The 26,982-nt window shown below is 40.1% G+C and overlaps 1 protein-coding gene across 2 annotated transcripts; it reads left to right on the forward strand.

The window, feature by feature from the left end:
* Window positions 1-3,427: 3,427 nt before the first annotated feature.
* On the forward strand, window positions 3,428-26,396 carry LOC145996101 (cytochrome P450 6k1-like). Of its 2 annotated transcripts, none has more exons than XM_083132363.1 (5): window positions 3,428-3,522; window positions 19,836-20,800; window positions 21,735-21,959; window positions 24,345-24,596; window positions 26,180-26,396. In XM_083132363.1, the coding sequence occupies exons 2-5, from the start codon at window positions 19,876-19,878 to the stop codon at window positions 26,350-26,352; spliced, it is 1,575 nt and encodes a 524-aa protein (XP_082988489.1). In that variant the 5' UTR covers window positions 3,428-3,522; window positions 19,836-19,875; the 3' UTR covers window positions 26,353-26,396. The 2 variants fall into 2 exon arrangements, with proteins under 2 accessions (XP_082988489.1, XP_082988488.1); XM_083132362.1 differs by lacking the exon at window positions 3,428-3,522 and adding an exon at window positions 16,191-16,287.
* The last annotated feature ends 586 nt before the right edge of the window (window positions 26,397-26,982 follow it).

Consider the following 26,982-nt stretch of genomic DNA (forward strand, 5'->3'; position numbering starts at 1 on the left):
GCTCAACAATAGTAAAAAATATACTGTTTTTGTATTCATAACAATGTTTATCTACATGTCTAACTGTACTATGCTATTAACATGTAAAGGGACTTTTCGCCCACCCGTACATGTATCTTTCTTTCTCCTTATAGTTTTACGCACTTGTTCCACATTTGTTGTCTCTTTTCATGAAACCTGTCATTTGGTTTCACTCTCCCCTCGTCTATCTCTCAAAGCTCACTACATTGAACCATGTTTTCTTTCTGGCCATAAGAAACTGTGTAAAAACTACGTTAAAACTTAATTGTGATACAAGAACAAGCAACTTTTACTGCTAATTAAAGTCACTTAAACTGAATTTTGTAATACAAAGCGTCAATGACCACTATGAGTTTTAGTCATGGCCGTATGTATACAGAAGTAATGGATGAGGCTCAACTCATTGCAGCCCACGTATGGATCAATTCTAATAGTAAAAATTTAATTGCTACTATTTACTTCCTAATAATAAGCAATTTGAAGTTTCCTAATTAAACAATTTGGTTATAAATATTAGCTTGATATACATTAATTATATTAACCGTAACAATATTGTTTTTACATTTAGATTTGTTCGAGTTTGGCATATCTTTTTAAAAACCTACTTAATTAATCGTGTGTGGGGGAAGGGATGTGTGTGTGTGTGTAATATTAATATAACTCTCAAAACCTTTTCAACCAATGTAGTGTTTTGATCATCCAAATTTTTACTAAACCAATGTAAATGATTTGGACCAGTTAAACCCACCTCTGGTATACCCTCTCACATACGGCCATGATGCCACGGTGCCTGTCTTGTCTCCATTGATAAATGCTAACTTCTAGCGTTTCTTTATACTTCGATTACTTTTCCCTTTTGATTGCAATGTTCAAAATTGTCGTGTATTTCTGTTATGAATTAATTCATGCCTCTTTCATCTGAAATACTTAAATTAAATTTTCCTTCAACTACTCATTATGTAAGAGTTTTAAAATGAAAATATTGTTTTTAAACTTGAAAGAGGCTTACAAAGAAAGATTGCTGTATTGTTGATACTTTGGTGGGTAGGTATTATGGGGGAGGGGAGTAAAATTTACATCCAGTGGTGTAAATAACCAGTATGTTTGTTTACTTTGACAGGCTTGCGTTTCGGTTTGATGCAGACCAAAGTGTGCCTGGTGTCTCCTATGTCGAGGTATGAGTTCAAACGCTTCTAGAGGACCAAAGTTCCCTTCGAGTACGATCCGAAAACATTTTTCTAGGCAGAGAAGGGAGGCACGTGGCTGAAAATAGTGGAACGAAACAGGAAGTGAAATTCCGTTAATCATTTGCTCAACTGTAACATGAACGCAATTCAATTTAACAACTGCTGAACCATGTGTGTATACCAAGTTTGTAAATGTGTGACACAATTTTGTCATTCTATATAATGTTTATTTGTACATAAATTAAAATTGAAAATTAGGTGTGCTAAAATATATTTTCATTATGTTGTCTTTTCGCTAACAATAAAACAAGGGAAATATAAATATCTGTCTGTATTTATAAATTTTAGTTTCTTAACATCATATTTCTCTGTAATTTATTCACAAAGATGAGTGTGAAGAAGAATTGATGAAAAGGAATTTCATGTAACTATTTCTTTCTCTATTTCAGTTATTACCTTTTGTGTTCATCGCGACGATGATGATGAATTTACTTGATTTGATTTATTTTATTTTAATGCTGAAAAACAGCGTACATGCCTAATACAGCAGTTTGTGATGACATATTACATATACACAATATTACAATTAAAAAGAAAAAGAATTAAAATGTATACTACAGGAAAAAATATAGTGAGAAGACCAATTTCGTTAAAATAAAGAAAAATACAAATTTGAAAAGTACAATGTAATCACATATGTGAAAAAAACCGTTAAAAGTAAAATGAACTGAGTACTAAAAGTGGTAAACGTTGTAAGTGCCAAAAGCGAAAGTGTTGGGAAATCGCATCGTTCCGCACATCAGCCCGTAAGAACGTGCACACTAGTGACCTCTTTACACGCCCTTTGAACTACTTAGAGGGCAACCAGCCACATTTCACGTTTACCACATTATAAAGCATGGCACATTGCACAGTCTAACGTGGAAAACTGTGTTTGAATTATTGTGGCACTTACAGCGTTTATCAATTTTAGTCTTCAACTGGTGAAGCGAATGGCTGTGCATGTGCAAACAAAAGTTACATCGAGGTCTTGAACAATGATCGAACCTTGGACTGCATACCGCGTTACCTTGAGCGCTCCTGTTGGGTTCGAACATTTACTTCGACAAATGTACTATGGTTAATAGTGTTCTCCACGAATTTCGTAAGAGTGAAATTACCCTAACACTTTTGTTGCTTATATTAGTATTTGATCTCTGTTCAATTAAAGGATTCTACCATGAAAACTTCGCAAACACTGAAACACAGCAACTTGAACCATATACATATGACTCACCTCTGGGGTCATGTACCGTTACGTTTCGTAACGAAGTGTTGCCAGGTTCGAGGAATATTCAACCACACGAATTTCCCGAGAGGGAAAAAAAGGGAAATTTGAAGAAAATAGCAGTACTTTGCTGCGAAATTTGAGACATGTTCTCTTGGTATGTGTAAGGAAAGAATTGTATTATGATATCATGTAATTATACACGTGTGTGTCTAGTTAATTTCATTTGCAAAATGATGTAACCAAGAAGGGGCACTGTCACCTATTCTTGGTCCACTGTAATAATGAAGTTAACGTCAACCAAAACAACGTGACTTCCGAGATATGCTACGTGTTAACTCTGGTGTTATTTTGTCCATGAATAATTGATCGTAACCCATAATATAAGTTCCCAAAACTTCAATCTAACCGTTAACATGTTTAAAAAGCGCCTCCCAGATGGCGCAGTGGTAGCTTCGTTGCCTTGTAATCAAGGGGTTCCGGGTTCGATTTCCTGGTGGAGGCACATAGTGGTTCGGATCCCAATTTAAACTGTAGGTCCAGTCCCAATTAGCCTTACTGTGCATAAAGTGGACTTAAAACACCAAATCAATCCAATCCAACATTTTTAAAATAGTTTTATTTTTCTTCTCATGTGTATAATTTTATAGGAGCCAACAATATTTATGCCTATTTTTGTGTCCTGCGTACCAGAATGTAATTAGAAGCCTCGGGGATACATTTTCTGGAAGTGAATAGAATGGTTAAGATGAAAAATGGGGAAAAATTAAACACGAAGGGAAAATCTGAGTAAAACTGGGAATTTTATTGGTAAAGGGAAATTCCCTCAAGGTGTGGCAACACTGCAACTTTGTTCCGTTATCTAGCGCATGAGGAAACCTGGACAGAGCTTATTGCACCAACCGGATGCAGGTGAAAGGTATATAAAGGAATCCTCACTCTGCGCAGAGTTCAGTTACATGGAACCTGCAGTTGGTGAAGTGACTACGCATGCGCTGAGTTTTGTTATTACTAGGGGTGCAAGTGAAAAAGGACATTTGACACTTGGTAAGTTTTCAAATCTCGTTCTTTGCTCGGTGAATGCTTTCACATGCATTCTCGGTTTCGTATTCACTTCTTGTCTCGTTACCTTTCTCATCTCCACTTCTTGTCTCATTCTGCTCTCGTTCCGACTCCATCTCTTGTCTTCGGTCTCGTCCCTACTTTCTGTCTCGTTATAGTTTCGCCCGACTTCCTGTCTCATTCTCGATCTCGTTCACAGCCACTGTCTCAGTCTCGGTCACATCCCGACTTCTTTTCTCATTCTCGGTTTCGTTCACAGCCACTGTCTCATCTTGACTTCTTGTCTCATTCTCGATCTCGTTCACAGCCACTGTCTCAGTCTCGGTCACATCCCGACTTCTTTTCTCATTCTCGGCCTCGTTCACAGCCACTATCTCATCTTGACTTCTTGTCTCATTCTCGATCTCGTTCACAGCCACTGTCTCAGTCTCGGTCACATCCCGACTTCTTTTCTCATTCTCGGTTTCGTTCACAGCCACTGTCTCATCTTGACTTCTTGTCTCATTCTCGATCTCGTTCACAGCCACTGTCTCAGTCTCGGTCACATCCCGACTTCTTTTCTCATTCTCGGTTTCGTTCACAGCCACTGTCTCATCTTGACTTCTTGTCTCATTCTCGATCTCGTTCACAGCCACTGTCTCAGTCTCGGTCACATCCCGACTTCTTTTCTCATTCTCGGTTTCGTTCACAGCCACTGTCTCATCTTGACTTCTTGTCTCATTCTCGATCTCGTTCACAGCCACTGTCTCAGTCTCGGTCACATCCCGACTTCTTTTCTCATTCTCGGTTTCGTTCACAGCCACTGTCTCATCTTGACTTCTTGTCTCATTCTCGATCTCGTTCACAGCCACTGTCTCAGTCTCGGTCACATCCCGACTTCTTTTCTCATTCTCGGCCTCGTTCACAGCCACTATCTCATCTTGACTTCTTGTCTCATTCTCGATCTCGTTCACAGCCACTGTCTCAGTCTCGGTCACATCCCGACTTCTTTTCTCATTCTCGGTTTCGTTCACAGCCACTGTCTCATCTTGACTTCTTGTCTCATTCTCGATCTCGTTCACAGCCACTGTCTCAGTCTCGGTCACATCCCGACTTCTTTTCTCATTCTCGGTTTCGTTCACAGCCACTGTCTCATCTTGACTTCTTGTCTCATTCTCGATCTCGTTCACAGCCACTGTCTCAGTCTCGGTCACATCCCGACTTCTTTTCTCATTCTCGGTTTCGTTCACAGCCACTGTCTCATCTTGACTTCTTGTCTCATTCTCGATCTCGTTCACAGCCACTGTCTCAGTCTCGGTCACATCCCGACTTCTTTTCTCATTCTCGGTTTCGTTCACAGCCACTGTCTCATCTTGACTTCTTGTCTCATTCTCGATCTCGTTCACAGCCACTGTCTCAGTCTCGGTCACATCCCGACTTCTTTTCTCATTCTCGGCCTCGTTCACAGCCACTATCTCATCTTGACTTCTTGTCTCATTCTCGATCTCGTTCACAGCCACTGTCTCAGTCTCGGTCACATCCCGACTTCTTTTCTCATTCTCGGTTTCGTTCACAGCCACTGTCTCATCTTGACTTCTTGTCTCATTCTCGATCTCGTTCACAGCCACTGTCTCAGTCTCGGTCACATCCCGACTTCTTTTCTCATTCTCGGTTTCGTTCACAGCCACTGTCTCATCTTGACTTCTTGTCTCATTCTCGATCTCGTTCACAGCCACTGTCTCAATCTCGGTCACATACCGACTTCTTGTCCCATTCTCGGCCTCGTTCACAGCCACTGTCTCAGTCTCGGTCACATCCCGACTTCTTTTCTCATTCTCGGTTTCGTTCACAGCCACTATCTCATCTTGACTTCTTGTCTCATTCTCGATCTCGTTCACAGCCACTGTCTCAATCTCGGTCACATACCGACTTCTTGTCCCATTCTCGATCTCGTTCACAGCCACTATCTCATCTTGACTTCTTGTCTCATTCTCGATCTCGTTCACAGCCACTGTCTCAGTCTCGGTCACATCCCGACTTCTTTTCTCATTCTCGGTTTCGTTCACAGCCACTGTCTCATCTTGACTTCTTGTCTCATTCTCGATCTCGTTCACAGCCACTGTCTCAGTCTCGGTCACATCCCGACTTCTTTTCTCATTCTCGGTTTCGTTCACAGCCACTGTCTCATCTTGACTTCTTGTCTCATTCTCGATCTCGTTCACAGCCACTGTCTCAGTCTCGGTCACATCCCGACTTCTTTTCTCATTCTCGGTTTCGTTCACAGCCACTGTCTCATCTTGACTTCTTGTCTCATTCTCGATCTCGTTCACAGCCACTGTCTCAGTCTCGGTCACATCCCGACTTCTTTTCTCATTCTCGGCCTCGTTCACAGCCACTATCTCATCTTGACTTCTTGTCTCATTCTCGATCTCGTTCACAGCCACTGTCTCAGTCTCGGTCACATCCCGACTTCTTTTCTCATTCTCGGTTTCGTTCACAGCTACTGTCTCATCTTGACTTCTTGTCTCATTCTCGATCTCGTTCACAGCCACTGTCTCAGTCTCGGTCACATCCCGACTTCTTTTCTCATTCTCGGTTTCGTTCACAGCCACTGTCTCATCTTGACTTCTTGTCTCATTCTCGATCTCGTTCACAGCCACTGTCTCAGTCTCGGTCACATCCCGACTTCTTTTCTCATTCTCGGTTTCGTTCACAGCCACTGTCTCATCTTGACTTCTTGTCTCATTCTCGATCTCGTTCACAGCCACTGTCTCAATCTCGGTCACATCCCGACTTCTTTTCTCATTCTCGGCCTCGTTCACAGCCACTATCTCATCTTGACTTCTTGTCTCATTCTCGATCTCGTTCACAGCCACTGTCTCAATCTCGGTCACATACCGACTTCTTGTCCCATTCTCGGCCTCGTTCACAGCCACTGTCTCATCTTGACTTCTTGTCTCATTCTCGATCTCGTTCACAGCCACTGTCTCAGTCTCGGTCACATCCCGACTTCTTTTCTCATTCTCGGTTTCGTTCACAGCCACTGTCTCATCTTGACTTCTTGTCTCATTCTCGATCTCGTTCACAGCCACTGTCTCAATCTCGGTCACATCCCGACTTCTTTTCTCATTCTCGGCCTCGTTCACAGCCACTGTCTCATCTTGACTTCTTGTCTCATTCTCGATCTCGTTCACAGCCACTGTCTCAATCTCGGTCACATACCGACTTCTTGTCCCATTCTCGGCCTCGTTCACAGCCACTGTCTCAGTCTCGGTCACATCCCGACTTCTTTTCTCATTCTCGGTTTCGTTCACAGCCACTATCTCATCTTGACTTCTTGTCTCATTCTCGATCTCGTTCACAGCCACTGTCTCAATCTCGGTCACATCCCGACTTCTTTTCTCATTCTCGGTTTCGTTCACAGCCACTGTCTCATCTTGACTTCTTGTCTCATTCTCGATCTCGTTCACAGCCACTGTCTCAGTCTCGGTCACATCCCGACTTCTTTTCTCATTCTCGGTTTCGTTCACAGCCACTGTCTCATCTTGACTTCTTGTCTCATTCTCGATCTCGTTCACAGCCACTGTCTCAGTCTCGGTCACATCCCGACTTCTTTTCTCATTCTCGGTTTCGTTCACAGCCACTGTCTCATCTTGACTTCTTGTCTCATTCTCGATCTCGTTCACAGCCACTGTCTCAGTCTCGGTCACATCCCGACTTCTTTTCTCATTCTCGGCCTCGTTCACAGCCACTATCTCATCTTGACTTCTTGTCTCATTCTCGATCTCGTTCACAGCCACTGTCTCAGTCTCGGTCACATCCCGACTTCTTTTCTCATTCTCGGTTTCGTTCACAGCCACTGTCTCATCTTGACTTCTTGTCTCATTCTCGATCTCGTTCACAGCCACTGTCTCAGTCTCGGTCACATCCCGACTTCTTTTCTCATTCTCGGTTTCGTTCACAGCCACTGTCTCATCTTGACTTCCTGTCTCATTCTCGATCTCGTTCACAGCCACTGTCTCAGTCTCGGTCACATCCCGACTTCTTTTCTCATTCTCGGTTTCGTTCACAGCCACTGTCTCATCTTGACTTCTTGTCTCATTCTCGATCTCGTTCACAGCCACTGTCTCAGTCTCGGTCACATCCCGACTTCTTTTCTCATTCTCGGTTTCGTTCACAGCCACTGTCTCATCTTGACTTCTTGTCTCATTCTCGATCTCGTTCACAGCCACTGTCTCAGTCTCGGTCACATCCCGACTTCTTTTCTCATTCTCGGCCTCGTTCACAGCCACTATCTCATCTTGACTTCTTGTCTCATTCTCGATCTCGTTCACAGCCACTGTCTCAGTCTCGGTCACATCCCGACTTCTTTTCTCATTCTCGGTTTCGTTCACAGCCACTGTCTCATCTTGACTTCTTGTCTCATTCTCGATCTCGTTCACAGCCACTGTCTCAGTCTCGGTCACATCCCGACTTCTTTTCTCATTCTCGGTTTCGTTCACAGCCACTGTCTCATCTTGACTTCTTGTCTCATTCTCGATCTCGTTCACAGCCACTGTCTCAGTCTCGGTCACATCCCGACTTCTTTTCTCATTCTCGGTTTCGTTCACAGCCACTGTCTCATCTTGACTTCTTGTCTCATTCTCGATCTCGTTCACAGCCACTGTCTCAGTCTCGGTCACATCCCGACTTCTTTTCTCATTCTCGGTTTCGTTCACAGCCACTATCTCATCTTGACTTCTTGTCTCATTCTCGATCTCGTTCACAGCCACTGTCTCAATCTCGGTCACATACCGACTTCTTGTCCCATTCTCGATCTCGTTCACAGCCACTGTCTCAGTCTCGGTCACATCCCGACTTCTTTTCTCATTCTCGGTTTCGTTCACAGCCACTGTCTCATCTTGACTTCTTGTCTCATTCTCGATCTCGTTCACAGCCACTGTCTCAGTCTCGGTCACATCCCGACTTCTTTTCTCATTCTCGGCCTCGTTCACAGCCACTATCTCATCTTGACTTCTTGTCTCATTCTCGATCTCGTTCACAGCCACTGTCTCAGTCTCGGTCACATCCCGACTTCTTTTCTCATTCTCGGTTTCGTTCACAGCCACTGTCTCATCTTGACTTCTTGTCTCATTCTCGATCTCGTTCACAGCCACTGTCTCAGTCTCGGTCACATCCCGACTTCTTTTCTCATTCTCGGTTTCGTTCACAGCCACTGTCTCATCTTGACTTCTTGTCTCATTCTCGATCTCGTTCACAGCCACTGTCTCAGTCTCGGTCACATCCCGACTTCTTTTCTCATTCTCGGTTTCGTTCACAGCCACTGTCTCATCTTGACTTCTTGTCTCATTCTCGATCTCGTTCACAGCCACTGTCTCAGTCTCGGTCACATCCCGACTTCTTTTCTCATTCTCGGTTTCGTTCACAGCCACTGTCTCATCTTGACTTCTTGTCTCATTCTCGATCTCGTTCACAGCCACTGTCTCAATCTCGGTCACATACCGACTTCTTGTCCCATTCTCGGTTTCGTTTAGAGTCCGTGTCTTATTCTCGATCACATCCCGACTTCTTGTTTCATTCTCGGCCTCGTTCACAGCCACTGTCTCATCTTGACTTCTTGTCTCATTCTCGATCTCGTTCACAGCCACTGTCTCAATCTCGGTCACATACCGACTTCTTGTCCCATTCTCGTTTTCTTTTAGAGTCCGTGTCTTATTCTCGATCACATCCCGACTTCTTGTTTCGTTCTCGGCCTCGTTCACAGCCACTGTCTCATCTTGACTTCTTGTCTCATTCTCGATCTCGTTCACAGCCACTGTCTCAATCTCGGTCATCCCGACTTCTTGTCTCATTCTCGGACTCATTCAGACTTCATTTCTCATTCTCGGTCACATCCCGACTTCTTATCTCATTCTCTGTCTCGTTCAGAGTCCGTGTTTCATTCTCCGTCTCATCCCGTTTCGTTCTTGATCTCCTTTAGAGTCCGGGTCTCTTTCTCGGTCAAATCCCGACTTTTTGTCTCATTTTCGGCCAAATCCCGACTTCTTGTCTCATTCTCTGTCTCGTTCAGAGTCCGTGTTTCATTCTCCGTATCATCCCAGTTTCATTCTCGATCTTCTTTAGAGCCCGGGTCTCATTCTCGGTCAAATCCCGACTTTTCGTCTCATTCTCGGTCAAATCCAAACTTTTTGTCTCATTCTCGGTCAAATCCCGACTTTTTGTCTTATTCTCGGTCAAATCCCTTGTTTTTGTCTCATTCTCGATCAAATCCCGAATTCTTGTTTCATTCTCTGTCTCATTCAGAGTCCGTGTTTCATTCTCCGTCTCATCCCGTTTCATTCTTAATCTATTTTAGAATCCGTGTCTCATTCTCGGTCAAATCCCGACTTCTTGTCTCATTCTCGGTCAAATGCCGACTTTTTGTCTCATTCTCTGTTTCATTCAGAGTCTGTGTCTCATTCTCGGTCTCGTTCAGAGTCACTGTCTCATTCTCTGTCTCATCCCGACTTCTTGTTTCATTCTCGGTCTCATTCAGAGTTCATTTTTTTATTCTTTCTCATCCCGTTTCATTCTTGATCTCGTTTAGAGTCCGTGTCTCATTCTCGGTCACATCCTGACTTCTTGTCTCATTCTCTGTCTAGTTCAGAGACCGTGTCTCATTCTCTATCTCACCCAGTTTCATTCTTGAACTCATTTAGAGTTCGTGTCTCATTCTCAGTCACATCCCGACTTCTTCTCTCATTCTTAGTCTCCTCCCGACTCCTTTTCTCATTCTCGGTCTCATCCCGACTCCTTGTCTCATTTTCTGTCTCATCCCGACTTATTTTCTCATTATCGGTCTCATCCCGACTTCTTGTCTCATTCTCGGTCTCGTTCAGAATCCGTGTTTCATTCTCGGTCTCGTTCAGAATCCGTGTTTCATTCTCTGTCTCATTCAGACTTCTTGTTTCATTCTCAGTCTATTTTAGAGTCTGTGTCTCATTCTCGGTCACATCCCGAGTTCTTGTCTCATTCTCGGTCTAGTTCAGAGACCGTGTCTCATTCTCTGTCTCATCCCGTTTCATTCTTGATCTCGTTTAGAGTCCGTGTCTCATTCTCGGTCACATCCCGACTTCTTGTCTCATTCTCGGTCACATCCAGACTTCTTGTCTCATTCTCGGTCACATCCAGACTTCTTGTCTCATTCTCTGTCTCATCCCGACTTCCTTTCTCCGGAGGCTCTCAATCATGTACGCTAACTAGCGTCCTCCTTGCGAACTATTTGGCGCTCGAGCGAAATCCTCTCGCTTCAGTACTCGACTCCCCCATGTTCCCCAGCGTTAACTCCAAATAAGTTAACTATAATAAAATATAAGACTCGCTTCTAAAGATGTGTAGCCCACTTAACATTTTTATGCACACCACAATGCAAGAAAGGATATGAACATTTAAATGAAAGGAAAGTATTATAGTTGACTGGGCTGTACTCCAAGCGAGGCGAAATATACAGTGAAAGAAAACGCGAGAAGGACTTTATGTTTTGAACGCCCCTCGCACAAGTTGAGGAGGAATTGAAGACACTCACGAAATAACCACATGCTTCCTGTGAACAGTTGAAGGTCGCCTTTTCTCTGATGCGTTTTGACATTCTCAAGGTGGATGTCAATACACAACGAGCGTGATTTGTGGTTTTCATGGCCTTCAAGGTCTCCTGTAGTATCTTCATCGGTATTTGTAGACTGGATGACAAACATGACTGCTAATCAAGATTCAGTACCTGTTTTTTTGTTGTTTTTTTAGCACATTCTGTCGATATCTTTGTGTGTGTGGACGGGGCAGCACGTGTAAGGAAACGAGAAACTTTGTGGAAAATTAAGGTATGTGGATTTTCTCGTGAAAATCTTCACATTCGTTTGCTTGATACTGTTCGTACGCTTTTGCCCCCTCCCCCTCTCGCTATCTATATTTATCTCTCGATATTATGGGTACAGAAATACAGGATGCGCGGTCGCCATGGCGCCTGAAGTTTCAAATGCAATGGTAAAAATATAAGGTACCTGAACCCAATATGGCCTACCTAAGGTTTGCGATTGTTTTTAATGGGAACAAAGTCAAGAGGGGAAAACTAATTGCAAGATTCAAAAGACGGGACGCTTCTGGACGTTTACTGAAGATTGGAGTGAGTTCCAAATAATAACATGGGTGCAGTGAAGATTTTGTTAAAAAGTTATGTTTGTACCCAATATGGCCTACTAATATATTTTGACATCAAAAATGCAACATAAATTGTAAAGAAAGTATGTACATTTATGCACTTATGTTTTATTTACATAACGACATAATGAGAGTATACAAGGAAAAGACCTAGTTTACAAACCATTAAGTGACCTATCATAATTTGTCACAAGAAGACCATGGATTACACATCACAGTCTAGGCAAATGATAGGTCCTTTATCATCCTTGGTAACTTCCACACACTCTGCGTGAACATAGATGTAACAAATGTCACATTTGGGCATGTCCTTCACTGTATATTCCTATGTCGGCCACACTGATTCTAAGTTACATAGTGTTCGTTTTTCCATCGTTATAAACAGCACTTTAGATTAACGTCTAAACTAACTACATTGTTGTAAAGTACAAATTATGAGCTATTATAATATAGACTCGAGATAGACGCAGTAAGTAATAACTTTCCTCTGCACGTAAATGAGAAATAAAACGTTACATCTGAGTTTCATTAAAAAACAACAACAACTGATGAAGTTTTATAATGCCTAAAATAACCTATTTTGCTTGCTAGAACCTATTTTAGGTTTCTATGCCTAAATCAAACCTCTTTTAAAGTTTTTATACATTTTTTTAAGGTTTTACATTATTTTTATATCACACAGAGGTATTTGTTCTGTTTGGTAGAAAAAATTCAATAACTAACTTGTTTGAAACATACATTCTGCCGATTTCCCTCGCTCTAAGTCCAGAATGTTTTTCTTTCTTAAACTGTAAACAAAACAAAATGTCTGGCGCCACTGGTGCGCAAAGTTCTGATCAGCTTACTTTTGTTACTTTCTTAGCATTCAAATTGCACCATTGACTAAGCATCTGTTTAAAGATCGTTTTCAGCATATAAGATGATCCTCACAGATAAAAGGCGGGGTTTTGTCTGAGGATAATGTGAAAAGTATTGTTATATATTGTTCATGAAATTATACATAATCATTTATCATATCGATAAGTAACTTTTGCTAACAGTACAAGTATTAGTATTACAATAATTAGTGGATCATTTTGAAAATTATGCATAGAAATGATAATTTGGTCAGAAAATTAATATTTTTGATGGTTACATATATCTATTAAAATTTCTCACGGTTCCCTTGAATTATTTTTTAACAATTGTATCTAATTAGTATTTTTCAGGAACCATTTTAAGTTTTTCCGAACCTACTTCAGGACTTTTTTAGTCGAATTTAATATTTTAGGACACTTAGAACCTATTTGAGAACTTACGTTTTTATCTTGAAAGCCCCGTAGTGGTCATCCTAACACGTTACGAGGCCAGGTGACCTAATTGTGGTCATGTCAATATTTCCTGATCATCTTTAATTCATTCTCCATACTTTCTCGTCGTCACGATAACATAGAGCAGAACAAATGAGACGAAAATATTCAAAATTTAAATTATGGTTACTTGCACATACAGGTGTCAGACATTCATTTATCTAGAAAGCCAAGACTGGAATTAACTACAATCATGCCTTTAGTTAGACAACAGATAACAATGGTGTTTTCCTCGATGCGAGGAAGTCTTGCTAAAAAAAACTAAGTTGGCAGCAGTAGAACGTACCAAACTGACAGTCGCTGAAAGTGCGGAATTCTGTCGTCTGCTCACGGCACAAACGTCAGACTGAGCCGAAAATTATGGCGAAAATTATACCTCAATTGCAAAATAAATTTAGAAAAAATGTGATGAAGAATTGACAACAGGGCTCGAGCACTATTCGTTGGATTTTCGCGATGTCCAGTGATTGGTAGTTCTTTCTGGAGGTGTGTGCATAAATCAGGGGTTGAAAAAAATACAAACAAATAAAAAAAAACATAACGAAATGAACTAAATCTAGATCGATGACATCTGGTGGTCGGGAGGAGAACGTCTAAGATATAATTATCGTAATGATGGCCGGTAACAACGCTTTTGAAAACGTCACGCCACTGGCAAGTAAAGAAGCGGGCTGGAGAGACATTGAACCACTCTCCATGACATAGCCCCCCCCCCACACACACACTTTCTTTTTACGGATTTAAGCAACTAATGGAAATTATCGCACTTTTGTGCCTACCCTGCTAGGAACTCTACGCTTCGCCACTGCTTGTAACTATTTGGAAAAAGCAAATAGGTCATATTGGGTACTAGGCCGTATTGGGTTCACGCACCTTATATATATTTTTTTAATTTTTCAAGTTCGCTTCTGGAAATTTTCATATTTTTTTAAATAACAAGTACTGTAACAGTTTTTTAATGTTTGTGTGCTTTCTGTATCACATTTTACAGTTGTTAGCCGAATCAAAAATCTGCGGCGATATGGTAGAGTCGGCCATGTATTAGAATATATTGCATAGTTATTCATGCTTATTTAGGAAGACCACTCCGGTGCAAGAATTAATTACTTTTAATCAAGCTTGTATTAATTAATAAATTAAATGTTTACGATTAAATTTCAAAATGTGTAGCTTTATCTTAGTTCGATTCATAAACCAAAAAATTGCTACTCCCTCCTTCTCTCTTTATCTCTCTCTCTCTCTCTCTCTCTCTCTCTCTCTCTCTCTCTCTCTCTCTCTCTCTCTCTCTATTTATCTGTCTCTCTCTCTCTCTCTCTATTTATCTGTCTATCTCTATTTCTCTCTTTCTCTTGCTCTCTTCTCTTGTACTTGGCTAGTTTTAATAACATTTTTCTGGCATTCTCTTTTTCCCTAAGAGGGAGTTGGAGTGAAAAAGAAAGAGAGAGAAAGGGAGACGGATAGAGAGAGAAGATAAAGAAAGGGAGAGAAATATAGACATAGAAAGATATGATGAGGAGAAAGAAAAATACAGCGAAACAAAGAGGGAGAGAGAGCGAGAGAAAGAAACAAGGGGACATTTCATACCAAAGCGACAAGGTACACATGCCGCGTGTCGCTTGAGGATTTCACCAATCGAACGCAAGCTTGTCCAGGCAGTCATGCCGCTACAGTATGTAATGTTGCTGTTGATTGGTTCGTCTCCAAGCCACATCTGTCGTTTGTCGCTTCGGTGTGAAAGCTGCCAGAGAGAAAGAGAGGGTGCAGGGGAGGATACAGAGAGGCGGTACATTGAGAGAGAGAGAGCTAAGGTATAAATGCTGAAAGAGAAAGAAGTGTTAAATTAATTAACTAAACTTGAAAGCAAAAGTTACTTGCAACCAGTGTGCGAATTAACGGGGGGAGTGGAGGTAGGGGAATGCCGAAAATTTCCCCCACAAGAACATTTTATCCCCGGCAAAGAAAATTACTTTTATCCCTGACCTGGATGCTTTATCACTCTCAAAATAAAATGGAATAAATAGAAAAAACATTCATATCCATTAATGTTCCAGTCACCAAAGATTTCCCTGCCGATAAGTATGCAGCCTTGTGGATTAAACAAGGACACCATTCTTTAACTGACCAACCTCACAGAGCCAAGACAACAGAAGCCTGTTTTCCACTGAAGTTTTCATGGCATAGTGCTCATATTTCACATGTATTAAAATGTTCACAAGAAACTTGTAGGTACGTTAGATGGACTGAACTTGGTAATAGATATTTGGCAAAGCTTTCGGTGTTCCTAGTTCGATAACTCTTTTTGTGTACGAGTTTCCTTAGAATGTAAATATAGTGTTTTAAAGTTACGTGTCAATGTTATCACGAGATGTAATGACCAACGTTAGAATCAATGTTCTAATGTGCTTAGAACTGCAAGACAATAATTTAGTGTACTGACTGGTAATACACACAAATTTGCATAAACCTTGTTGCGGAAATGAAATCACAAGCCCGCCACTGAGTCGCCCCCCCCCCCTTCCTGGTATACACTCTTCCCTATGGTTGAAAGAAACTCCCTATTTATTTTTCACTCTATCTCAAACAGTTTTCGTTTTACAGCACTTTCAAATGTCATTAAATCAGTGTTGTCTGTAACTCATAGATGCCTACTAAAAGTTCATTGGAATTTGTTGTAGTGGCTGAAGGTTGCATGCGTGTTTCATTTTCCTATATTTTCAACATCACACCCCTAAATTTCATTTCGCACTCCCTCAGCACCCCTAGATGATTAATCCTCGCTCCGCCGCTGATAATGTTCCATTAACCTGAAATTTGATAGAAATTTAGTACAGGTTTTTTAATCGCAACTCTTGTGGTTCCAGAGCAATCAAAAGTTGTCGATGAAGTTGAAATTAAAGTAAGAACTGAATGGCTAACCAAAAGAGTTATACCAAGCATTTATGTGGTGCTTGATTGGTTTTTCACACCATTGAATTTCAAATCTCTAGCCCTGGTTGTCTCAGATATATAAATAGCGAAACATCATGTATTATTTAGTGAAAACGTAGGTCGGTTGGCTACACTTCCAAGGCCATTTCCTCTTCCTTCTCTCCTCGCCATTCCGCCTGCGCTCGTCTCTTGCTTCTTCTGCTGGAGCCTGCAAGCATGTGCCAAGTGTCTGGGACGCAGGAAGCAAAATAAGGAAGGCGTCTCCGCTACAAGAGTGAAGTTGTGTTTTGTTTTGTTGATGGTAAGTTTTCACTTTACTACAAGTAGTTTCGTTGTGACAGATAACAGTGCAGGGCAGTGGCGTAGCGCGGTGTCCTGGGGCACCCTGCAAAATATTGGGGGCCCCTTAGTGAAAAAATATCGAAAATACTACAACGTTCTGTATATCATCGATGACGTCAGAGGGTAACGGACATACAACAGTTAGCTACCCTCTTTGAAGTGTTTAAAAAATAAAAGAAATTGAACTACCTTGTCACATTATAGCTAAAAATCGAAAATCTGTAATACTTAACAGGTGTGGACTATGTGGGAAATTTGTCTCAGTTGTTATTTGTACAATATAAAGGCTTGGGCCCGCTTTCAAAATATTTGGTGGGAAGTTACATTTTAAATACCACACATAAAACTAATATTAGTGGTAAAAGTTCATGAATTACCAAGTTTTCTTATTTGTGTGGCAATAAAAAACAACTGTCCGAGGAACTGAATCTTCCTACTGGATTCATAACTGCAGAAAATATATACTCTAAAAGATTCCGACAAACGATATATTTATAAAGGGGTGAGATGATGGATATTTTTTTACTATTTTAGTAGGCGATCTGCAAGCAAGTAAATTAATGCGGCATTTGCGAGGGTCCATAGGGTAAGTTGCCAGGGCCCCTTTGATTGAGCCAGTACGCCCCTCCAGACATTGTCTTATGAAATGTTGGTGGGAACTATTTAGTGATCACCTCAGTGAATTTCGAGTTCAAATTTTATCATTGTTGACCTACATTTTGTCTACTTCGTATACTATGTGTTGAATTTCTGAAATTCAGGAGCGCAGAGAAAAAAATAAGGGACGACCTCTACGCCACTGGTGCAAGGTATTCATCAGTTTTAGGAAGTAAATGGGTTGCAAGCATTGTGTGAGTTAATCTTTTTGCTTCGGGTTTTAGGAGGGGTTTGCCGGCTCAGTGGCGGGTTTGTGATTTCATTTCCGGCCGGAATAAGGTTATTTTTTGGATATGCAAATTTGTGTGTATTACCAATCAGTACACTAAATTATTGTCTTGCAGTTCTAAGCACATTCAAACATTGATTCTAACTTTGGTCATTACATCTTGTGATAACATTGACACGTAACTTTAAAACACTATATTTACATTCTAAGGAATCAAAGTCGTACACAAAAAGAGTTATCGATCTAGGAACACCGAAAGCTTTGCCAAATATCTATTATCAAGTTCAGTCATGAAAACTTCAGTGGAAAACAGGCTTCTGTTGTCTCGGCTCGGTGAGGTTGGTCAGTTACAGAATGGGGTCCTTGTTTAATCCACAAGGCTGCATTCTAATCGGCAGGGAAATCCTTGGTGACTGGAACATTAATGGACACGAATGTTTTTTCGATTTATTCCATTTTCTTTTCAGAGTGATAAAGCATCCAGGTCAGGGATAAAAGTAATTTTCTTTGCCGGGGATAAAATGTTCTTGTGGGGGAAATTGTCGGCATCCCCCTACCTCACTCCCCCCGTTAATTCGCACACTGTTTGCAAGTAACTTTTGCTTTCAAGTTTAATTAATTAAATTTAACACTTTCTCTTTCAGCACTTATATGTTAGCTCTCTCTCTCTCTCTCTCTCTCTCTCTCTCTCTCTCAATGTACCGCCTCTCTGTATTCTCCCCTGCACCCTCTCTTCCTCTCTGGCAGCTTTCACACCGAAGCGACAAACGACACATGTGGCTTAGAGACGAACCAATCAACAGCAACATTATATACTGTAGCGGCATGACAGCCTGGACAAGCTTGCGTTCGATTGGTGAAATCCTCAAGTGACACGCGACATGTGTATCTTGTTGCTTCGGTATAAAATGTCCCCTTGTTTCTTCCTCTCGCTCTCTCTCCCTCTTTGTTTCTCTCTATTTTTCTTTCTCCTCATCATATCTCTCTACGTATATATTTCTCTCCCTTTCTTTATCTTCTTCTCTCTCTATCCGTCTCCCTTTCTTTCTCCCTTTCTCCATCTTCTTCCCTCACTCTATCCGTCTCTCCTTCTCTCTTTCTCCCTTTCTCCATCTTCTTCCCTCACTCTATCCGTCTCCCCCTCTCTCTCTTTCTCCCTATCTCATTCTCTCTCTCTTTCTTTCTCACAAAAGCTTCCTCGCTTTGATGTATGCCATCTACAGTACAACGTTTTATATTTGGAACGAGCTGTTTTTCCTTTTAATGCGGGGTCATTCCACATCAAATCAACGCCAAAAAACTAAGATTATGTCACCCACCATCTCAGATTTCGATGAAATTTGGTATACACCCTTTCCTTATGGTTGAAAGAAACACCCTTTTCTTTCACTCTATCTCAAACGGTTTTCATTTTACAGCACTTTCAAATGTCATTAAATCAGTGTTGTCTGTCACTCTTGAGACCCTTGACGCAAGACACCCTTGCTTACATTTTATTTAATTTCTCCTTAACCAATGATGAGATCTGTTTGAAATTTTACACAAAGTTCAATGAAGTAATGAGGATTTCAGAAAAAAATACATCATCACTCAAAAAGTTTTACAAAAGCCTATAAAAAGACTAATAATGGACTTATAGCCTAATTTTTGTGGGGGGAAACTAGGTCTACGCTGAACCTCGCCCGCTAAATAAATATTGATGAAACCAAACGTTTTTGATTTTGAAAATCATTGCAAAGACATGCTCTTCCTGTACGAAGAATGAAATTTATGTTGTTTTTTTACTCCTAACACAAATGTTACGGTTTTTTTGTACATTGCGTAAAATTTCAGGATCAATCCGTACCAAATGCTCCAGCACTGGTCGCTCGATCATTTTTTAAAAAAAATCATTCTTTGTCCTTGTCCTGTACAAGGGTAGTTCAAAACAGGCATTATTTTTCTAAAACTAGACTTCGTTTGAAAATGGCGGCCATTTTTGTTTCATGACTTGCAACATTTTGGGCCTTTGCAGGCAGTGGCGATAATTATGATAACTCGACTAAGAAAAAATACAGAAATCTGGGGTAAAGAACATTGTTTTCAGTACATTTCAAGCTACAGTTTAAGATCCGTACCTTTTTTCACCATATCTCATACAAATGGTTGCAATTTACGGTCAAAACTGACTGACATTCACTTTTGAAGGGCAATCAATGTATAGGATATTCAACCATAAGGGACCTCGTTGAAATGGCGTAGAATGACCCGCCCTGCTTCTTTTTCTCTTCTTTCATCTCCTTCTTCTTCCCCTGCTTTTATCGACTTCAAGTTGCGTCACTCTTCTGGCTGTAACTAAAAAAAAAGCCTAAGAACTAAAATTCTAAATTGGAGGCCGCACGCGTGACAGCCTCCTCTCAGCAGCTTTGATTTCTCACCACCAATGGCGAGAAAGGAATTCCTCGTATCGCTGGCGAACCCGGAACGAAAGATCATCTTTCCAGGTGATTGCCAGCTCGGGCTGCAAGTCGCAAACTTCAGAACCTCCCGCGGTATTCTTGACGTCAGAGACTGGTGGTTGAGAAACACTGATCTATTGTAAAGGATCCAAGAGTAATATCTTCATTTCGCTCTTCTTGCAGGAAGTTGCACGTTCCAGCCTACGGGAAAGAGTTGGCAAACATGATATTCACTCTTCTAGCGTACATTGTTACGCTTATTGTCGGCGTGATAATGCTATTGTATCTGTACGCACTACATAGATACAGTTACTGGAAGAAGATGGGAGTACCGTACGTGAAGCCTTCGTTTCCTTTCGGGAATGTTCGGGACACGGTTTTGCAACGGAAGAACATGAACCACAATTCTCTGGCAACGTATATGGAATTAGAGGGACATAAGTTCGGAGGTATATTTTTCCTTCTGAAACCGATCCTTGTGTACAGGGATCCAGATCTGATCAGGACAATGTGCATCAAGGACTTCTCCAATTTCGAAGACCATCCTACCTTCCTGGACGAAGATGCTGATCCTCTGATGGGTAGGTCCCTTTTGAGACTCAAGGGTCAGAAGTGGAAGCAGATGAGAATCAAACTGACTCCTACCTTCACGTCAGGAAAGATGAAGAAGATGTACCAGTTCGTTGTAGAGTGTGGTGAGGAACTTGTGGCGTATCTTGAGAGTTATGCCAAGAACCAGGAGGACATTGAAGTCAAAGAAGTACTGGGGAAGTTCACCACTGACGTCATCGCCACGTGTGCATTTGGTCTTAAGCTGAACTCGTTGACGACACCGGAGTCTGACTTCAGAAAGATGGGGAAGAAAGCAATATCCACTCCCAACGTCCTCCAGTCCATTAAGCTCTTCGCCATGTTCACCTTCCCGAAGATCTCCAAGTGGTTCAACATGGCCTTCACACCCAAAGACGTGGAGAACTTTTTCCGCGATGTCGTGAAGGATACAATGGACTACAGGGAGAAGAACAATATCGTCAGGCATGATTTCTTGGACTTGCTCCTCCAGTTGAAGAAGAAGGGGAAAGTGGAGGATGATGAACAGGAGACAGAACATAACTACCTTCTCGAAGATGATGCAAACAGTCATGTAGGTAAGTTGTTGCCTTTTATCATTAATTTACATAGAATATTCAGACCAATCCTTACAATTAATATTAGCTCTGGGGATCTTTGATTGTACCAAACTGAATATGTTGCTACTGTACAAGTACGTTCTTTAAGATTTCAACCTCCGTTAGTTACTAGGGTCCCTAGGCAGATAGTTTGCAACATCATTCGGGCTGCCATAGTGAGCAAGTGAGTGTTCGACTCCTGATCTTCAAAATTCTACATACCTTCAACTGTAGCATCTACTCTTCATCTACAATCTTCTAATTCACCGTACTTAGAAGCATTTAAACATGCGTTTCTTTATGTGCAAGAGCATTAAAAACGTGTTGAATTGCTTGTTACAACAGCAGACTAGAAAAAATAATTCTGCAATGTAAACAGTACGTACGTACAAAAAGAATATTGTTTAATCTTTATTGTTTGAATTAACATGTAGAGGTTGCAATTAAGAGAACAGAAGTGATGGAGAAATTAGTTCTACAGATATTTACTCTCAGGTAATTTGCTAAATTTTTCACAACGTTCAAAGACTATTTTTGTACTGTTTTAATCAAGTTTGACCACAATAGAGTACTTAATACAAAATATAATATTATTTAAAAATAGAAAACAGAACCGAAGGAAAAGGACCCAACATTACCACTAAATAATTGGAAGTTTTTAAATTTTAGATGAAAAAATATTTTGTCCTGCAGAGTTTCCACTTGAGTGTCACTTCTGGATTGTAAGCATGCCATTTACTTTCAATAGGGCCGTTACAACCCAGAAGTGTCCGTGACTGTACATATGTGTCAATGTCAATGTTTATCACGATGATGAAGATGAATGACGAATTGAAGAAATGGGACAAATACGTGCCTTAGCCTTCTAGGTCGTTCTCTCTTATGTGATGATATCCTTGTGTGCCTTTTCCAGAGTTCACTGATGATGATTTGGCTGCCCAAGCCTTCATTTTCTTCATCGGAGGCTACGAGACGTCAGCCACTCTGCTCAGCTTCATCATCTACGAGTTGGCTTTGAATCCAGACATTCAGGAACGCTTGCAGGAAGAAGTGGACCAGGTCTCAGCCCAAAGCAAGGGGAAAATGACCTACCAGGCCGTAATCCAAGACATGCAGTATTTGGATAAAGTAGTTTCAGGTAACATTATACAACTCCACCACTATTGGTGGAAAGAAGTCCACTGACATTTCCGAGTCCTCAACAATGCAAGTCTGAAGTTACACAAAAACGTCTTTCTCTTTACTGCGCATTGAAGACTTCTGCTTGTATAAAAATATCCCGACTTCTGTGGCAAACCAGGGCCTATATCAAAAGCTACCGGGTTCGATTCCCTATGGGATCACTATTCGGTAGATAGGATCCTACTCTTAACGGTAGGTTTGGTCTCGAGTAACTTTCCTGCGAATAAAGTAGACGAAAACAAACTTTTCTACCTAAAAGTGTTAATTCTCTCCATGTTATTTTCAAATCCTAGTTAAATATTTGTATTTTACATGTGTAACATTGGTTTTTTTATTATAAACTCCGAAAAAGTGTCAATTTCTCTTGAGATAAAATTGTATAATTATAATATGGAACGTTTTTAAGAATTTTCTACTTTATTGTATGATCGTGAAACTTGAAACATATACAGGGTGGCGCACGAAATGATACCCCATTTGTTTTTAGTGTAAAACCTTTAGTAAGCAACATTTTTTAAAAAAAACATACATTGCAGTGAACATAGCAATGTGGAAAAATGTTTCAATGCAAAACATGCTCAATATGACCACCATTGCACTGCACAACTGTAGTCAAACAAACAGTTAGGTTATTGATCACCCTCCGACACATGTCTTCTGTAATTTCAGTGAAAGCTTGAGTAATTAATGTTCTAAAATCCATGAGACAGGAATCCCGACAGGAAATAGTCACAGTGATTAAGGTCTGGACTATTGGGAGGCCAATACTGACCACCATTAAAGCGTTCTTGAAACCTGTTTGAAATGACGCGGAAGTTGAAGATCTCGTGCAAGAAATCCAAGACCACATTGGCAGTATGCGGTCTTGCACCATCCTGCATATACCATTGTGTGTTAAATGGCAAATCCTTCACAAGAAGCTGAGGAATAAATTGATTTCGAAGCATGTCCAGGTAACGCTCACTGTTAACATTTTCATCAAAAAAGAATGGTCCAATGAGTCCATGCGTTGAAATAGCGGCCCACACTGTGATCCTGGGAGGATGGCTTTCCTTTTGATGGAGCACTTGCGCATTGTCGGTAGCCCAAAATCGCATATTTTGTCTATTCACCACTCCGTCCAAATGAAACTGAGCCTCATCCGAAAACCACGTATTGTTGATAACATTCATATGTCCCTCAGCCAATTCAGCGAATACCAGTCTCCGCTGAATCTTTTCTGGTAGTTTCTGCACAACTGTTATTTTATAGGGGTACAGGTGAAGATCACTTTTGAGAATTCTTTGCAGAGAGCGTCTCGATATACCCAGTTGAGTAGCTGCTTTTCCACAGGACTTACTGGGGCTTCTTTGCATAGCCACCCGTACACTTTCGATGTTTTCCGGCGTACGGACACTATTCACTCGCGGCCGTTTCGGTTCCAGTAATGTCCCTTGAACCCGCAATTGTTCATGAAGTTTGTGAATTGTTCTCTTGCTTGGAGCCCAACGCGTGTTGAATTGGGCGCGGAAACGTCTCTGTGCACCAACAATGCTTTTGGTTTCCGCGAACAACAACACTATTGCTGCACGATGTTCTGGCGTGAGCCTTTCTTTGTCAGTCATGCCGCTACACTGGACTGCTAGCGCCACGGTGAAGATTCAGTGAACTACAGCCTCTGGCAGTAAATCTCCATGGATTAACGTTTCCTAGGAAAAAAATATTTTAAAATTAATACATAAATATTAATTTCATTCAAAAAGTAAATGGGGTATCATTTCGTGCGCCACCCTGTATATTTAACAAAATATTTTCTTCAACGTGGTACTCACACATTGATGAATAGCATGGTTATCATGCAATCGTTTTCAGGAAATTCAGTAATTTTGAGAAACTGAAAACCATTGGTAGGTGAAAATTATTTCAATGAATTATCGTTTTATATCAAGTAGTTGTAAATTAATTATAATTAACACATAACTTTACAACAGAATACTGTAGTATAATCTTCCTTCTAGTGACTACAACACACGATTGCTCTATTTTGAAGATACTGTCTTCATGGATACAATATGTTCAAATACATGAAAACTTCTCTAATATTTATTGGTGAATAGCATTGTTATCATACAATAGTTGTAAAAGTAAATTCAGTAATCTGGAAAATATATCAATGGATTATGTTTTTTTGTTTAAACTTGTTATTGTATTTAAGTTTTCAGGAGCACATAATTGCACCACAGAGGTTTGTGGTATCTTCTAGTAACTAAAACACACCAATGCTCCAGCTTGAATGCATATGGATGCAGTATATCCATAAACACAAACCTTTCTCTAATATTGATTGATTATTTCTTTCCAGAGGGACTAAGGAAATATCCCCCTATCGGACTCACGGATCGCGTCTGTACCAAGACTTACAAAATCCCTGATACTGATATCACTATAGAACCTGGCACTATTGTCCAGATCCCTATCTACGCTATCCACCACGACCCGAAGTTCTACCCAGATCCGGACAAATTCGATCCAGAACGGTTCGACGAGGATAACAAGAGGAAGAGATTCGGCCGCACCTTCCTTCCCTTCACAGATGGACCAAGGATGTGCATTGGTACGCTTAAGGTTTTCACATTCTCGTTTCGTTAACATGTACATTCCATATTACAAATATTTCACCGATAATAGTAAAAATCCTTTAGTCATATAACATTTAAAGCAGAGTTGTTAAAGGTTCAGGAATTGTAAATAAATTCAACTCCAGTCCGGGAGAGAAATCAGCAAGTGAAAATGAGTCATGGACCGTAAATCACCTTTCTATGTTTAAAGTTTTTTTCAATTTGGTCCCGGAATCTTCCTTTCTGAATCAATTAAAATAAGGTCCCCAAGTTCTGTATTGAAATGATACAATACGCAACTTGGACCGAATTTAAATTGTTCTAGAAAAAAGGTTCCGGTCCTGTCCCGGAACACATTAGAATGTGTGGGTATTTTAACAACCTTGGTTTAAAGCATTGAATAAAACTTTGAAAAGCCTTTTCTTGAACGAGGTGTGCAAAACGTAGTAACAAAATAAAAATAATAAACATTTCATACACTAACTGTATGAAATGTAAGAACAAATAGTGAAAAACAGTTGCTGAATATTTTCTGATTCGGTGGATCAAGTACAAGCCCTCCTCAATGATATAATAATAATAGTTGTTTATTTAAAGTACTGAGAACAGTTTAAAAAAACGTTATACAGTACTATGTCACAAAGAGTAATATCAAAGGATTAACTCACAATGGTTTTTACAGTAAATCTCATCTTATACCTAAAGATAATACGTATTTTAAGGGAAGTCATAGTTAAAATAATCTATTAATATTTTTATAAATGCAGCACCATTTTCCAAATCTACTGTTAATAATGTTTTTTTTTTCTTGTTTTGTATTTTGGAACGTTATATACTACTACAGTATTCACTATCAATCCATCCTATTTGACAAAATGTTTTGTATCAATAAATTAATAATATATTTCCTTCTCGAGCTCAAGGTTGTTAAATTAAGTCTCTCCAACCACTCCATATAATTTAGTGATATGTAACTCTTCTTCATTTTCATACAAAGCAACCTAATAAATAATTTCTGAATTGATTCAATTTTCTCGGTGTGACTATTTGCAGCTACGTTCCATAATTCACTTCCATATTCCACTAATGGACGGACCAAAACTATAAATAAAAGTTTCCATTCTGTTCAGTGAAGTCCAATTAAAAAATATGGGACCTAAAACCTTTTTAGCTTTTTTACAAACTTCAATTATATGTTCATCAAATAGCAATTTAGAATCAATAATTATGCCCAAATCCTTATGACTTGAACAAATAGAAACCTTATAACAATTAAAAACATATTAAGAAACAATAAAATTAGTTTTTCTCGAGTATCTCAGCTAAATTAATTTGCATACCATTTATGTCACACCATTGTACTACCATTGTATATAATAATAATAATAATAATAATAATAATAATAATAATAATAAAACTTGTATTAAATTGGTTAACTTTATTAGTTTATAATAGTTATTGTTGTACAATAGCAAGAAGCAACAATGGCAACAAGAAGCATTTCTAACATCAAAATACTGGTTTTCACACACAGACCACTGTCAGTGTAAACTAACACCGATGTGTTTTCTTTTGTAGGTCTTCGATTCGGTTTGATGCAGAGTAAAGTGTGCCTGGCATCCCTTGTGTCGAAGTTTGAGTTCAAACCCTGCGAGAAGACCAAAGTTCCGTTCGAATTCGACCCAAAATCGGCCTTCTTAGCAGGAAAGGAAGGTACTTGGGTAAAAATTGTCGAAAGAACCAAGAAGTGAATGTCAAGCTGTATCGTATATGTTGTGTAAATATAGTTTCCTAGTACATGTACGAGTTTTTATTTTATAAATATAAGCAAAGATGTTTCCAGATGTATATACCCTAAGAATTTGAATTCATTCGCTGAAAAAACGAAAAGCTGTAGATCACTCACTTTTATCCCCGAGGAAGAATTTTGCCTGTGATATTCTTTTCTCTCTCTCTCTCTCTCTCTCTCTCTCTCTCTCTCACTCTCTCTCTCTCTCTCTCTCTCTCTCTCTCTCTCTCTCTCTCTCTCTCTCTCTCTCTGCCTTCCTCTTTTACTTTATCCTTCTTTTTGTCTTTATTTAGTTTTTCTCCCTTTCTTGTATCCTCTCTCTTTGCCTGTATTTTCTTCTCTCTCTTTCTTTCTTCTTCATCCTTCTGTCTTTTCTTAACTTCGTTTTTTCTTTTTTCTCTCTCTTAATTTCTTCCTTTTTATCTCTGCCATTTTATATTTATTTTCTCTCACACACACACTCTCCTTTACTTTATCCTTCTTTCTTTTCTTGATTTACTTATTTCTATTCCTCATCATTTTCTTCATCCTTTTGTCTATTCTCGATTTAGTGATGTTTTTATTTTTTTCTCTCTCTTTATTTCTTCCCCTT

The sequence above is a fragment of the Lepisma saccharinum genome, chromosome 12, assembly GCF_977018435.1.
Source record: "Lepisma saccharinum chromosome 12, izLepSacc3.1, whole genome shotgun sequence".
Classification (NCBI taxonomy): domain Eukaryota; kingdom Metazoa; phylum Arthropoda; class Insecta; order Zygentoma; family Lepismatidae; genus Lepisma; species Lepisma saccharinum.